Source organism: Microtus pennsylvanicus, chromosome 21 (genome assembly GCF_037038515.1).
Source record: "Microtus pennsylvanicus isolate mMicPen1 chromosome 21, mMicPen1.hap1, whole genome shotgun sequence".
In the NCBI taxonomy this organism is placed as follows: domain Eukaryota; kingdom Metazoa; phylum Chordata; class Mammalia; order Rodentia; family Cricetidae; genus Microtus; species Microtus pennsylvanicus.
Window position 1 is genome coordinate 17271242 of NC_134599.1, and position 16737 is coordinate 17287978.

Here is a 16737-nt window from a genome sequence, read left to right on the forward strand (position 1 = left end):
TTTATCATGACTGGACTTGCAGAGGCCAAAGTTCTCGTCACAATACAACGTGTGGAGTATAAGCTAGGAGCAAAGGGCCACGGCTGATAGAGAACCCTTAGGAGATACTTTCTCTTTAAGTACAGTCAATACTCGAAGTTTTGGGGGGTTTTTTTGTAGTAGAATTGAACACAAGCCTTCAGATACACTACGTAAATGCCCTACCACTGAGCTATCCCTCCAGCCCTAGAAAGAAAGTTTATTTGAAATTTAAAATGAAACCAGAATATGCAAAAAATTTGCTTTCAAGGCAACTTCAATCAAAATTATGATAGTGAAAGAGGCAGAAAGGAGAAAAGGAATAAGGGGGCAGACTTCCCAAATAAGCGGACATAGGCATGTCTAAACATTGTCCCACGGTAACAATGGCTCCTTGCTTTGGAGAGAGGGGCTGGGTGGGGGTGATGTCGTCCTTCACATGTTAGAGGGAGGCCCCTTCTAACAAAAGCTTTCCAAAGAGACAGCATGACCTTAGGTGATTCGTTCCAAACAATGTCTTTCCTCTCTGTGCAGTCTTCAGTGTTCTCAGCCCAGAATCCCACAGGCCCCAGCAAAGCCAACACTTGAGCGGAGCGTAGAACAATGCCCCATGATCCGCAGGCGCTCCTGGGAGATCGGGCTTTTGTGTTCTCAGCCTGGCTCCAGGCACGTTTGGGAGTTGCGGGAGCAGACAGGGAAGGAAAGGAGGGGGTTCCTTCCACAGCCTCGGATTCCAGAGCATCCCAGTGACAGGAAAACCACGTTCAAGGCCTTCCCTACCCCCCACGACCCCCCCCCCCCCCCCCCCCCCCCCCCCCCCCCGCCTCGCCTCCAGTTGTGAAAGCAGAGCTAATGGGGCAGATCTGAGGCTTGGGGTAGGGGAGGTAGCTACCACTCCCTGCCCTCGGCCCACCCTTTGGGATTCTCTGTGGGCTCACAGTCACAACTGGGACTTCAATGATGAATTGTTTTCTTTTCTTATTATTCTAACCACCAACTGCTTTCAAAATTAAAAAGAAAGAACAAAGAAAAGGATCTGGAAAGACCACTCAGTAGTTAAAAACACTGGCTAGGGCTGGAGAGATGGCTCAGAGGTTAAGAGAACTGACTGCTGTTTCAGAGGTCCTGAGTTCAATTCCCAGCAACCACATGAGGACTCACACCCATCTATAATGAGATCTGATGCATAATAAATAAATTAAAAAAAAACAAATAAAAACACTGGCTACGGCTCTACCCAGATTTGAGTCCTAGCACCAAAACAGTAGTCACAGGGGAGCCTATACTTATGCTCTTAGGGTCTCTGTGGGCACCAAGAAAGCACATGATGTACAGATAGATAGGCAGGAAAAACACTCATACACAGAAAGATGTAAAATAAGTTAAAGAAAGAATTGAAAAAAAAATTGTCACAGTCTTGCAAACCCAGCCCTGGGAAGGTTGAGACTAGGATCAAGGCTAGCCTAGGCTACCTAGTGAGAGCCTGTCTCAAAAACAGAATCATCGAAGAATGGTGGCTGGAGCCTATAATCCCAGATTTGGGAGACGGAGGCAGGAGGACCCGGTGTTCTAGGTCAGCCTAAACTACATAAAAAGAAAAAGGGGATCATGGGATTGCTTAGAGATGTACAGCCTGGTTACACGAAATCCCATCTCAAAAAAGAAAGAAAACACAGCCACAACAAAGAGCAGTACATAAAGGCGAACTAACAGCCTGGAGTGCTGGAGGAAAGACTAGCTTCAGGGTGTCCAATACCAAAGAGAAGAACCCTGTCCTTCTGAGACTTTCTTTGCTTAAGAAGGGCAACGGAGAGCTGGGGAAATAGCTCAATTGCTAAAGAGCTTTGCCTAGTACACATGAGGACAATCTGTGGGAGCTGGTTCTCACCCTCCACCTGGGAATTGAATTTAGGTTGTCAGGCATAGCTGCAGGCACCCTTATCCCCTGAGCCATTTTGCTACCCCCCAAATATTATTTCAAGTGGCTCTTTTGGGGGCCAGTGGGATGGCTCAGGGGTAAAGGCACTCGCCACGACAGCCTTGTGGCAATGTTAGATCTCCAGAACCCATGCAAAAACCAACCCCACGGGCCAAGCAGTGGTGGGGAATAACTTTGTTTTGTTTTTTTGAGACAGGATTCCTCTGTGTAACAGCCCAGGCTCTCTTGGAACTTGCTTTGTAGACCAGGCTAGCCTCAAACTCAGTGTTGTAAGCCTTTACTCCACTTGGGAGACAAGAGGCAGGTGGATCTCTGAGTTTGAGGCCCCCTAACCTATACATCTAGTTCCAGGACAGTCAGGGCTACACAAAGAAAGAGCCTGTCTCAGGAAAAAAAAAAAAGCAAAACAGAAAAGAACCAATTTCACAAAATTACACTTTCACTTCCAGATGCATGCTATGACACATGTGTGGCCACACACAAATCATGTACACACTCACCCACACACAAGAGTAATACATTTTTAAAAAGTAATACATAAAAAAGGGGGTTGGTGACATGGCTCAGCAGGTAGAGGCACTTGTGCCTTGGCCTGCAAGCTGAGTTCAGTCCCTGGACTCACACGGTAGAAAGGATTGCCCTCTATGAGCTGTCCTCTGGCATTCAAAGGAAAGCTCTGGCATGCGTGCCTGCCGCTCCCCCCACACAGTTAAATGTAATAAAAAAAAATTAATTAAATTTTAAAAAGAAACAAAGTGCTTATCCAGGATTAAAAAATAAAATAAAGTTTGTTTTTAAATAAAAATTAAGTTAGAATACAAAGGAATGGGTTTTGTTACGGCATTATCATCATAGGTGCCACACACTGTTCTTAGGTGTTCCCTCCCTAAGTGGGACACAGTGTCGTACACACAAGGAATTCCAGCACTCAGGAGTTCAAAGCTATCCTGAGCTACACAGTGAGTTTTAGGTCAATCTTCACTACATTGCGTGACTCTCGCCTCAAAAAACAAAAACAAAAGCAAAACAAAAAAACCCTAAACAAACAAAATGAGTATTCCTCTCAATTTCAGATAGGACACCTAACAGGCAATTAAACGTAATAAAACGTAATAATGATCTCAGGAAGGGAGGGAGGGAAACTTCCATAAATTATATAACTGAGGAGCTGGAGAAAAATGTGGATATAATCTATAAAAGAATTCTCTCAGTAGGAAACCGCCTAAGAGTGATTGTTGTGCTGTGGTGATGAAAGACAATGTTTTGATTTGGTTTTTCCTTTTTTTTTTTTTTTTTTTTTTTTGGTTTTTCGAGACAGGGTTTCTCTGTGGCTTTGGAGCCTGTCCTGGAACTAGCTCTGTAGACCAGGCTGGTCTCGAACTCACAGAGATCTGCCTGCCTCTGCCTTCCGAGCGCTGGGATTAAAGGTGTGCGCCACCATCGCCCGGCTGGTTTTTCCTTTTGCGATAGGATCTCTCTGCATAGTTCTGGGCTGGCCTGGACTCAAACTCACAAAATCAGAGTTCTTGCCTCTGCTTCCCCAGTGCTGGGATTAAAGGTGTGTGCTACCACCCGTGGTACAAAAGGTGGGTCTACAGAGCTAGTTCCAGGACAGGCTCCAAAGCCATAGAGAAACCCTGTCTCGAAAAAAAACAAAAACAAAAACAAAAAAAAGGTGTTTAAAAGTGCAAAATGCCACCACTGAAAAGTCATTACTCGTAAATTTGCTATATCCAACTAGCAGCACATCTGGGGACTTGGGGTCCGCACTTTCAGAAAGCCGGCAGTTTAAACGGGCACGTAATGCGTTGAGGCGCTACAGACCTCATATTAGCTTCCACTCCAGCCTTGGGGAGCCTGCTGCCTTGCGTGATAGTAGCACCCCTAGGATACAGAGAGTAAAGAATCCAGAGAAGTACTGTCCTTCCATTGCTATATACAGATTTGGTCCAGCTGGGTAAAGCACTCTGGTGGGTTTGAATAGTCAACCTCGTTCTATATGGATACCAGCAGAGGGCGCTGCACACCCAGCTAACTGACGCGGCTGCACCCAAGGGCTCCCCGGTAGAAACAGGTGGAATTGCTGAATCACCCAGCTGGGAAGCTAGGATCAGGCCTCTTTGGTGCCCGGGTCTTGTACCTCTCAGTCTTTCCCTCCAGATCATAAGCTCAGACAATGTGCGACTTACCTTCTGTCTGTGTTCTTATGTAGACCGGAGAGAGCAGAGCTGGGCAAACATTAAAATGGTTGCTATTTCTGCAACTGTGTATCCACCAGAAGTAGCCAACTATGACACCAGAGCTACGACATTGGAAACCAAAGTGCGTCCTCCAACACGCACCTCCTCTTACAGGCTCCTTTGGCATCCCAGACCGGTGAATACTTCCTTTATGGAGACCCCTTACAGGATTAGAGCCTGGGAAATCCATCCTCCATGTGCATGCCTCAAGCCCCAAACATCTGTCTTTCTGGAGACAGGGTCTCAAGATCCTTGCCACCCACAATCCCAGGAGAAGCACATAAATCTCTAGGTCCAGACAAACGGCAGAAGGGACTCACACTCCAGCTGGCACCAGGGGCTGGAACTTCCATTGCTCCTCCTCACAGTCCAGGAAGAGCCGGTTCATGATCTTGTTCTTCTCCTCGGGGGGGATGAAGTTCTCAATGATGAGGTACCTGGAGCAGGAATCAGACAGAAATGGGAAGGGGAGGGAGAGACCCCGTCACAAAGGCAACAGAGAAGAGAGGGGGTGGGGTAAAAGGGATGCCATCACTACAGAAATAATGGAACTTGTCGGTTGGGCGGTGGTGGAGGCAGAGGCAGGCGGATCTCTGTGAGTTTGAGGCCAGCTTGGTCTACAGAGCAAGTGCCAGGACAGCCTCCAAAGCTACACAGAGAATCCCTGACTCAAAACACACACACCCCCCAAAAAAAAATTTAAAAGAAAAGAAAAAGAATGAACCTCGAAGACCACTATTTCTAATGCAAAAACTGTGGGCCGGGGCCTTTTGAGTTATCTTTAACCAGTGCTCAGCCTACACTTTGGCAGAGGAAAGCAGAGCCATCAAACCAGACTGAGGAAGTGGAGCAAGCTTAAGAGCTGGCCTGTGTCATGAACTCCAGGTTCAGTGAGAGACCCAGTCTCAAAAAAGGGGACGGGGGGGGGGGGGGCGTGACAGAGAAAAACTCCCCAATGCCATACACTGACCACCACATGAGACATACAAGCTGGGCAAAGTGGCCTACACCTGGCAACCCAGCAACTGGGGCGCTGAAGCAGGGGGATAGCTGAAAGTTCCCAGACAGCCTGAGCTACAGAGTAGGACCCTGTCCAAAAAAATAAAAAAATAAAAAAAAATACAGAAACTCAAGCCAGGCAGTGGTGGTGCACACCTTTAATCCCAGCACTCAGGAGGCAGAGTCGCCCGTATTTCTGTGAGTTCAAGGCCAGCCTGTTCTACAGAGTTCCAGGACAGTCAGAACTGTTACACAGAGAAACCCTGTCTTGAAAAACCAACCAACCAACCAACCAACCAAACAAACAAACAAAAAACCACAAGCACTCAACAAAAATGGACACTTAAGTGAGTAGATTATCAAAATATAGCTTTCAGAAGAATCTCTCAGAGAGGCCCTGAGGAATTTGGGGAGACATGGGTACCCAGAACCAGAAGAGGAGCCAGCCCTACTTGAGCTTGAGTTCCCGGGTCTGCTCATTCTGCGCCTCCTCCAGGTCCTGCCGCACACGGATATACTCCTCGTGTTGGTCCTGGATCTCAGCCTTCACCGCCTGCAGCTTGGCATAGAGCTGGACACACACAGGTGGGGCTCAGAGGCTGCTCAGTCAGGCACCAACCCCGGAGCCTGGGGCTTCACAGGCCTAGGCTCAGAATGAGCTCAGAATGTCTGCCCATCACTATCAATCAGCATGGGCTATTTCAAGGGCTACCTCTGTCCCACCTCCCCGTGGTGGCTTGGTCCCTCCCACCCACTGAAACCTTAAGCTGTTACCTGCGTGCGCCTGCGCGTGCTCTCTCTCTCTCTCTCTCTCTCTCTCTCTCTCTCTCTCTCTCTCTCTCTCTCTCTCAGTGTTTAAACTGAAAGAGAGCTGAGGGAAATTTTGGCCTAACATCCTCTCTTCACAGGACAGACTGAATAAACAGTCATAACTGGCCAAAAGAAGAGTGGAGACTAGCCAGGCAGTGCTGGTCCACACCTTTAATCCCAGCACTAGAGAGGCAGAGGCAGGCGGATCTCCAAATTCAAGGCCAGCCTGGTCTACAGAGAAACCCTGTTTGGGGGTGGGGGTAGCCAGGACCCATGGAGTCAGGGGCTGAGTGGGTTGGGAAGGTAACCCACCCCACTCCCACCTATTTGAGAAATCCCCAAGAGTGAGGGCACGGAAGCCAGCAACGGCTTTCCTATTTCCCTCCTAGCTCAGTGATGTTCTAGTGCCCGCTACAGGGCCTGGGCCTGGGCTGGTCAGCTCTGAGGCGGTCACAACAATAATCCTGGGGGCGCTCCTGGCTCTTCCCTGAGTCCACACTGGAATTTCCTACCCTAAACCTCCATCCCAGGTCACATCTTTCCATGAATTTTCAGGATCCTGGTGACCAGGTCCTTGAATGCTATGATTCAATGGTGACATTCAAAGTAGAGAAGTTAACCATGACCATGACGACGACCACCCTGACACCAGACTCCTGCCCCCTGGTTTTGTCCCCCGCCCCATCAGCCCAGGCAGTATATATAGCTCAGGGACTGGGCAGTGGGAAGGGGCCTTTGAGGCACCCTCTCTGTTTACCCTGCCGCTCGTCTTACCTTCTTGAGTTTCTTGGTTTTGACCTCCACCTCCTGCTGCAGGGACGAGTAGGTACCACGCAGCTCCATGGTCTCCTCATCTCGGAGCAACATCTCCTGCTGCATTTCCCGCTCGCGGCGTTTCTAGGGCAAGGCACGGCAAGGAGGTCACATCAGGAAAGCAAGGCCCACTGGAGGAGGCTAAAGAGCACAGGGGCTGGCTCACTCTGCCTGACACAGGACCTGTCTTTACCATAATCCCGGGTGTCGGGGTACCCCACGGCTGGTGCTTACTGTCCCTCACAATTCTAAGTGGAACACTGGACACAGACCCCTCTTTTCAACTTCAATGAACACAGCTATGCCAGGTGTGAGCCTGTGTGCACGGAGACCCCAGCACTAAGAGCGGGCATACCCTGGGGACATTACCTGTAGCATCGCAGCTGATTGGAAACGAACTTGATGACTTAGGAAATAATCACACAGTTGGCAGTGAAGGCCCAGGGGTCTCATGGAGGTTAACTGTGAGGAGAGCCACCCCTTCTTCTCACCCGAAGAGAAAACGCTGAGCTGGCAGACCCACGGAATCCAAGTGACTTAGCCTGGGTTCTCGGCGTTCTAATTCCAGGATTCCCAGCCCAGCCTACACCACACATGACCTCAAGGCCACACGCTTCCTGGAACCTGAAGCCTAGCAGCCTCACCTGCTCAGCAATCTCCTGCCGCTTCAGTTCCAGCATCTTCTGCTGCTCATTGGTGTGATCCATGATGTTCCTTCCGCCGATGAGCAGCTTGCTCTCCATGGCCTGAGGATACAATGGGGTTCAGAGATGGACTGGCAATGGTCCATGGCATAACAATTTGGGATTTTTGTTTGTTTGTTGGTCACAGGGTCACATGTGGTTCAGACTAATCTCAACCCTTCTATGCAGTAGAGGATGGCCAGGATTACAAGTGTGAACCACCACACGTAGCTTTATTGGTTTGGTTGCTTTTGTTGTTGTTTTTTTGTTTTGATTTGTTGAGAAAGGATCTCACTGTGTAGCGTTGGCTAGCCAGAACTTATTATGTAGATCAGGTTAACCTATATGTAGATCAGGCTAGCCTGGAACTTGTGGCAATCCTGCTTCTGCCACCCGAGTGCTGGGATGGCATGTATGTGACATCATGCCTGTTGACCTTAAGAGATCTTCTCTCTCTTTCTCTCTCTCTCTCTCTCTCTCTCTCTCTCTCTCTCGCTCTCGCTCTCGCTCTCGCTCTCGCTCTCGCTCTCTCCTCCTTCATGTAACAGAGCCAAGGATAAACTTAAACTCCTGATCCTCTTGCTTCCACTCCAAGAGGGACCACAAAGCAGAGACTCTGCTCCTCTTTCCTGCGATCCTTCTAGGAGTGGACGTAAGACCTGTCCAGAAGAAGCCTTGTAGCTGTCAGTGGGGATTGAGCTTCCTCCTCCAGCCTTTAGAGCAGTAGCACAGAGCTTCCATTGTGGACAGGATCTTTAAGGAATGAATATAAGGCACCCAATCTCTTTGCTATGGATACGAAGGAATGGCTGGGTCACCATGCCTGTGAGGAGGGTGGGTGGCAATCTATTCCTGGCAACCAGGCCCCAGATGGCATGTGGCAGGAGGAGAAAAGGCAGCCACTGGGCAGCCCAGCCCTTGGACTTCGTGGTTCCTGACTCAGGAAGACAGCTCATCGCTGGGGCAGCAGGAAATCTTGGTCTAATCTTGGGCTGCTGAGGAAATCAGAACAACCCAAGGGAGAGACTCCCCAGCAACAGGGGACAAAATGAGGCCCCAGAGGCTCCCTGAGCTTTAGACACAACCTGCAAAACTCCTGGTCTGCCCACTAAGCTGAAGGCCCGGCAAGCCATGCATTCCCCCTCAGCCACAGTATCAGAACCTCACCTCCTTTCTGCATGGCTCACAAACACAGGGGCTGACAGAACCCTCAACAGCCAGGAGCTCCCTCCTTCCTCCCCATGTACCAAATGACGAGACAGAAAATAACAGAGAGGAGAGATCCACGCACCGCATCCCCAGCCTCACTGAGATCCATGCTGTGTGAAAGCCCCCACCCCACCTGGACTGGCACAAAGTCTGACCCCATAAGATGCACTGTCATTACCAACAATAAGAGGGCACTTTCCCAGGGCAGATGACTGCCCTCTGATTTCATTGCTGGCCTCCTGGAAGGCTGACATCACCTTGAGCCACTGGAAGAAATTGGCTGCCACCCCACTGGAATTTTTCCCGGTGGAACCAGCTGACATGTCTGAGGGCTCTCAGAGCTGGAGATGCTGCCAGGCTGGGGGAGTGGGCAGCCACCTGTGAGCGTCGCATCATTGGTTTCAGGGAAGGCCAGAGGCTAAAGGATGCTGCGGGGAGGTCAGAAGCTGAGTTGTGCAATATGATAGTGGACACTGAGCAAAGCCAGGCCAGATGGAGAGGCAGGAACCTCACGTCAGACCTATGCAGTCACAAAGACAAAGGAGAGAGCAAGGGGCTGTGGAGGGGCTGGGTATCCTTGATGCCACACCATAGCCCTCTGCACCCCTGGATGATTCCCTCACAATCTAGTCCGTCACTGTGCTTGACTAGCCACTCAGAGTTCTTCCAAACTGGGACAAAATTACAGCAACATTAGGGAAGCCAAAGGCCAGGATTTGAGATGTTAAAATGCTCTCACCTCCTCAAAGGTTGTACATCAGAGGTGTTCAACATTGCATGGGGTGGTGCAGGTCTTTCAGCCCAGCACTTGGGAGGCAGAGACAGGTGGATCTCTGAGTTTGAGGACAGCCTGGTCTACAGAGTGAGTTTCAGGAAAGCCAGGGCTGTTACCCAGAGAAACTCTGTCTCAAAAAAACAAAAAAGAAATAAACAACAACAAAAGTTGTATAAGGAAGCACATACTGATTAACTGTTCAATTTCACAGATGCCCCCAAATCCATTCTCTGTCATAAGGAACGGTGTGAGCTGACCGAAATAAATAACTAAAAGGCAGGTGGGTGAGCGTCTATCACAGCTTCCCATTTGCGGGGAAGTGATCCCAATGCTGTTCACTAAATGACGGCTGTGGGCAAGGCATTATGAGGCAGACTAAGACAGGACAGTGAAGGGAGAAACCCTCTACGACTCCCAGAAGACATCGGCTTAGTATGCTGCCAAGGCTAAAAAATCCAATAGCAGTGGGCCAAGGACCTTCGTGAAGGCTTTTTGGAAACAAAACAAAACAGATTATCCCCTTGCAGAGAACCACGATGCAGCCAAACCTGGAGTACTGTGTACCTTGCCATTCTGAATCTCCAGAGACTCAGAGGAGACAAGAGAACCAGAGAAGGGTGGTGAAGGCTGTCTCAGGGCTACTGTAAGAGATGGAAAAATAGGATTCTTCAGGCCACAAAAACAAAGGAAGATTAAAGAGGCCCGGACACAACAGAACCAAAGACGGCTGTAGGAAGGAAGCATCCTGGCTTTCCCGTTCAATCCCAGCACACACATGGGATTTCAAAAGAAGCAGCTTTTAGGACGCCGGAGGGAAGATGGCCCGGATAGTGCTGCATGCCTGTGAACCCCACCATGTGGAAGGTGGGAGGAGGAAGATGGGGAGTTCAAGTTTGACACCCGCTTGGGCTACACGAGACCCGACCTCAAAAACAAAGAAATGAGGGGCTGGAGAGATGGCTCCGTGCTGAAGAGCGGTTGCTGCTCTTGTAGCAGACTCGAGTCTGGGTCCCAGCACCCATGGCAGGTGGCTCATAAAGGCCTGCAACTTCAGCACCAGGGGGATCTGATGCCCTCTTCGCACTTCCAGAGGCGTTTGTATGCATGTGGCATACACATACATGTACATTTAATAAAAATAATAAACTAAAAATAAAATGACTTTGGGGGACAAGTAAGAAACGTCATAAATTTCCTAGCATAGCTAATTTCTTTCATCTCTCTTCCCTGCCCACTAGGTTAGTCCACAGGTACACAATGTTCTTCACTTCTATAGACACACTTATAATGACAAGCAGAAGCCGGGCGGTGATGGCGCAAGCCTTTAATCCCAGCACTCCGGAGGCAGAGGCAGGTGGATATCTGTGAGTTTAAGGCCAGCCTGGTCTACAAGAGCTAGTTCTAGGACAGGCTCCAAAGCTACAGAGAAACCCTGCCTCAAAAAAAAAAAAAAGAATATTTCTAATTATATATATTTTAAAGACAGATTCTCACTGCCTGGTCCAAAACTCACTGTGTAGACCAGGCTGGCCTCGAACTCACAGAAATCTGCCTGCCTCTGCCTCCCGAGTGCTGGGATTAAAGGCGTGTACCACCACCACCTGGCTGAAAATAATTTTATTACAGTAACATAAGCATGAAATATTATCATTTAAAAATTGTTATAATAATAGACATAAAAATGAGCCTCAGTCGGATGTGGTGACCATTCCTTTAATCCCAGCACTCGGGAGGCAGCAGCAGGTGGATCTCTGTGAGTTCCCGGACACCCAAAGCTGTTACATAGAGAAACCCTGTCTCGAAAAAAAAAAAGAGGTGAGCCTCCGCATTTAATTAATTTAATAATCATTTTTTCCCCTCAAGACAAGATTAGGATTGAATGATGTAGCCCAGGCTGGCAATATATATATAGCTGAGGATGGCTCTAAATGCCCATTTTTTCTGCCTATCTTCCAAGTGCTAGGATTACAGGCATGCACTCCCATGTTTGGCTTCCCTTTTATATTTTCCATGCCATCTTGGTGATCTCATCAAGACCCGGTCTCTCCTTTCCCAACCACTCTTTTGTGCTGCTTGGAGATGCTTTTTTTTGTTGTTGTATTTTGTTTTCGAGGCAAGGTTTTGCTATATAGCCTAGACTTGGAACTACTATGATGCCTTTATCTCATACGATCCTTCAGGCATCATTCAGGCACTGGGGGTGACTCTTAGGTGAACACATGGACCTTTGATATATAACAGAACCATTTATCCAGCTTCCACCCTCCCCAGCTACCTATATCTAGGCCCGTGTTCTCCTTACCCAGAGGTTATACATTACCTAGGTCTTTATCCCACCTGGACATTGTCGGACAGAATCTGAGCTAGCAATCAGGCAGGGCATCTGAAGCACTGACCAAGACTATGAGTCCCCCGAGTCCCCCAAGTTCCAGTCATGTTCCCGAAGTCACCATGGCATGAGTCCCAGCTTGCTTCCTGTTAGGGTTACGTCTCGGACCTAGAATTGCTTCCCGACCCCTCCTGCTGGCTGGCCCTCCTGAGAAGATATCCTGGATGATGACTAACTGCCCATTTCCATTTATTCAGTGCCCCTCTCCTCAGCTGGTCCTGCCCGGGCCGGATAACAATTGAATCTGTATTACCACTTCTTCGCTAAGTGAGTCTTGCACACTTACTTGAATCCTCAGTGGCTGCCAAGCTGGGCAGACAAGACCAGCCTTGTGTTAGGAGAGGGGGCTGGTTCTGGTATGAAATCAAGATGGGGTCCAGGTGCAAGAGCCTCAGCCCTCCTCCTCCCCAGTTGTGGCCTGTGCTATTCCACCCCCACACTCTGAAATGTGTTAGACACCAGCTTCTTTGTTCTTTTTTCTTTTTCTGTTCCTTCTGAAGATGGACTCATGTCTTCCTTTGCCTTAGAAATCTGTCCTTAGCCATTGTCTGTAGAAAGCAGAGGGGCAAGGAGCCCTCCAATCCTTGTCCAGTTCAAGCTGGGTATGCAGGGCAGAAGGCCCGCTATATGGGGTCCTGGCCCTATGGAAAAGTTCCCTGGATATCTCAGCCGCTCTGGTCAATGCTTTCTTTGTGATCTTTCGGGGCAAAGGAGTATAGGTGGGTGGGGCCTGGGGACAGGGCTGTTGGCGTCTGCAGATGTTAAACACAGCCAGTGTGAGTAAAAGGTCAGCAGAGGTTGTGGGCATAGAGCAGATCTGGTTGGGAGCTCCAGTGTGCCATGGTCTGATTCTTGAGCGAAGGGAATTGATCACATGGCGACCAAGTATCTTGGGAGTCATCGCCACAGACCTCCATGCTTTAGAGATAGGACACAGCGGCCCAGGCATGAAGCCATGCAAGCTTGGCGTCTCCTAACTAAGGAAGCCATGTGCATAACTCCTGTTACATCAACTCTGAACTTTTCAAGTAATTTCCTAAGTTGATTAGGGCTCCAGCTTGGGGTATGAGAGGCAGGTCAGCAGCTGTACAATCAATAACAGTCAGGATCCCCACAGGGACTGTGTCAGCTTGTAGACACAAGGAATTCTCATAGGTCACTTCTTCCAGTTCCGGGAACAGCCACAGTACAAAACCAGAGGTTGAACTGGACGTGGAGGCACACAACTTTGGCTCAGGCAGGAGGACCACAAGTTCAAGGCCAGCTTGTGCTACGTAGCAGTGAGATTTCACTACAAGGAGGGGAGTAAAAAAGTGAGGGAGGGAAGCTGGGGGCTTTCGATACCTTGGTAGAGCGCTTGCCTAGCATGTAAGGGACCCTGAGTTTGAACCCCAATATGACATAGACAGGAATGGTGGCACATTAGTACTACAGAGAGAGAGAGAGAGAGAGAGAGAGAGAGAGAGAGAGAGAGAGAGATCAACCAACCAACCAGAGGAGATAGGAGCCCTCTTAAGTGCTGGTCAGGAAATCTAGGCAGGCGACAGTTCTGACCAACCACTCCTTGGAGAGGATTACCATCAAGTGTGATCCTCCAAGAACAGAAAAGGCAAACCAGCTTTGGTGCCACTGCCAGCTACTCTATGGAAGTCTGTAGAGGACAAGAGTCTCAGCTGTATCTTGCCCCATGTCTGTGGCTAGACATGTGTTTATTAAAGGGCTGGGAGCAACGACTCACATGCAAAGGCCAGAAGACAGCTTGGTAGGAGTCAGTTTTCTTCTTCTGCCATGTGGGCCCCGGGGGGGGGCAGGGCTGGTATTTCACTCACTAATCTATCTCACCATCTCCCCCAGACCAGGTCTTTTTCACTTTAATCATCCTATACTATTACCACAAGAACCCTATGACATGATACCATGCTTGTGGTCTCCGCTTGACACAAAGAAGACGAAGGCTCAGACGTACCCACACTTATAGAGCCAGCCAGCAGGAGAATACCGGGACACTAACCTGACTCCAAGGGCAGTGCTCTTATCTCTGCTCCTTGGCTATCCACTGGCTTCAGGTCAGCAGTGTGTAGAAAGGAGCCGAATTTGATATTTGTATCTCTGCTGACTCAGGAGCCATCAGGAAAGCTCAGAGCGCTACTGCGTCCTCTTCCAGCTGAAGCAGCTATGTGGGGCTCTTCTGGGGCCTCTGCAATGGGGGCAGGTCAGAGAGCTCTTACCCACATGCTGGGGGAGGTTCTATCAAACTCCCTAAGTGTGGTGACCCCAACCATGGAATGGTTGCTGTTGTTACTTCCTAACTCTAATTTTGCTCCTGTTAGAATTGGTTTTTTTTTGGGGGGGGGGGGTTTCGAGACAGGGTTTCTCCGTGGTTTTGGAGCCTGTCCTGGAACCAGCTCTGTAGACCAGGCTGGCCTCGAACTCACAGAGATCCGCCTGCCTCTGCCTCCCGAGTGCTGGGATTAAAGGCGTGCGCCACCACCGCCCAGCCCCTGTTAGATTTGTTAATGCAAATATCTGTGCTTGCCAATGGTCTTAGGTGACCCCTGTGAAAGGGTTGCTCAACCCCCAGATGCGTCTCAACTCACAAGTTGAGAACAGCTGGTCCTAAAGAGTCTGAAACCTGGAATGCTCGTGGGAACGGCCTAACGTGAAGAGAGCAGGGCACGCGAGTGAGCGTTTCCTCATGTGCCTGTTACTCATGTGCCTGTTACCCTCTGTGACAATGTCTGAGATGTCGGCCCTTGGACTCCAGAGCTCCTCTCTGGAAAGTGGGAAGCAGGGCACTCGCTTTCTTGCAGGCTCTGGTTAAATAACAGCAGTTGGGCAACGGACATAGAAGTGCTTCACAAATGACCACGTATGTGGAGGGGGTTGGGAAGGTAGCTCATTAAGTAGCGCAATTGCCTAACAAAGCCTTGGTAGCAATGAAAAAAAATCAAGCACAATGACATGCTATGGTAGCTCACTGATTGACTGTGCCATTGGGAAGCGGTCACCATTCGTGGCAAAAAACCAAACTAACCAACCAACCAAGCCAATGAAATCCCAGCTCAACAGCCCCCGCTTCATCTCTTAAAAGAGACAGCCCTTCCTACCATCGCAGACCTCTCTCTTCTTTTCAGGCTCCCTGATTGTAGGTCTTGAGGAGTCAGCAATAAGGGAAGAAGAAAGGAGAGATGAAGGGGAGGGAATGAATAGATCTATTTTCAGATGAACAGTGCTATTTTCAGTGGCTTTCTGCCCTGGGGACATAAACCAGGACGCTCCATCTGAGTGTCCTCCTTGGATGGCTCAAAATGCAACGTAAATGCCTGATGTTGCAAGTTCCAGGAACACTCTCATTAGCAAAAGGAAAAATTGGAGACTGGGAAAAGCATCGGCCAGGGAGTGAAGTGAGGCTGGCTCCGGCCGGTCCCTGTGCTGGGTAAGGTGCGGAGGCACACAGTGCTCCTTCCATGCCAGAGAAGAGCATGAGGAAAAGGTGGGGCCCGGCAGTGAAGGCGCACATCCTTAATCCCAGCATTCAGGAGGCAAAGCCAGCCCGATTTACAGGGAGTTCCTAGGTAGCCAGGGATAACATAGAAAGAACCTGTCTCAAAAAAAAAAAAAAAAAAGACTATACTTACTTATTGAGAGTGTACATGTGTGCGCTTGTGCCACGGTGGGCCTGCGGAACTCAAAGGACAACTTGTGCAAGTTGGTTCTTTCCTTCTACCCAATGGGACCTGGAGCTAGAACTCAGGTCACAGATTGGAGGCAAGGACAACTGTCTTTATTCATTGAGCGATCTCAATGGCCCCACTATTTTCCTCCGGTATTTATAGCTTCCTAGAAGGTTTTCTCCAACACCTGGGATGCAAATCCAGGTGACAGAATGCCAGTTCGTCAGAACTGACAAAATCTAAGGATGCTTTTCAGAGAGGAAGTACAGGGCCCTGAGGGTGGGTCGTTCCAGGTGACAGAGACTCACAGCTCCCAGCCCCGCCTCAGTCACACCCCTCCCTACCTCTTCTCACCAGGCCTTCTGACCCTGAGTTCCTGACCATCTGTCACCACGGGTCATCAGCAAGAGGCACCCAACACCTATTGATTGGATTGTTTTTACATCCCTTGGGAGACCAAGAGATGTGTACAAGTCACAGGATCATTGGTAACTAAATCCACTGAATGTTACACAAACCCCGATTTCTCTAAATTATCACTGCTTTTAAGTGAATCACCCTACCATGACACAGCACACACAGACACACAGACACACACACACAGAGACAGACACACATACACACATACACATATATGCACAGGTACACACAGACATACACACAGATACAGATATACATATACATACATACATACATACATACACACACACATACACAGACACATATACACACAGACACACACATACATACAAACACAGGCACAGATACACACACACATTTTTGTGTGTTGGGGGGAACTGGGTTTGACCTAGGGCTTCGTTCCTCCTTGGCAATCACATTATTGTGACTCATTTGTCACTCTCTCGCCTTTTTCATTTTTTATTCTGAGACAGTTGCACAAGTTGTCCAGGTTGGCTTTGAACTCATTCTGTACCTAGGTCAGCTTTGAATTTATAGTTCTTTGTTTCAGCGTTTTGTTTTTTAATTATTTATGTGTATGTATGTAAGCCTGTGAGAGTCCATGCATACCACATACATGCAAGAGCCTGAAGAGGCCAGAAGAGGACATTGGGTTCCCTAGAACTGGAGTTTCGGATGGTTGTAAGCCAACACTCGGGTCGGGGGAACTGAACAAAAGCAGTAAGCACCATTATCCTTGAGTCGTGGCTGGAGTAGTGGGACCTCAGG

At 49.0% G+C, this 16737-nt stretch overlaps 1 protein-coding gene across 1 annotated transcript in view; it reads right to left on the reverse strand.

Moving 5' to 3' along the window:
* Positions 1-16737, reverse strand: part of Kif3c (kinesin family member 3C) — a 41744-nt gene that overhangs the window by 11200 nt on the left and 13807 nt on the right. Inside the window, exons 3-6 of the mRNA XM_075955251.1 lie at positions 7464-7565; positions 6781-6903; positions 5649-5767; positions 4518-4634 (exon numbers count right to left, since the gene is read on the reverse strand). Of these exons, the coding sequence (XP_075811366.1) occupies positions 4518-4634; positions 5649-5767; positions 6781-6903; positions 7464-7565 (461 nt within the window). The remainder of the gene's footprint in view (positions 1-4517; positions 4635-5648; positions 5768-6780; positions 6904-7463; positions 7566-16737) is intronic.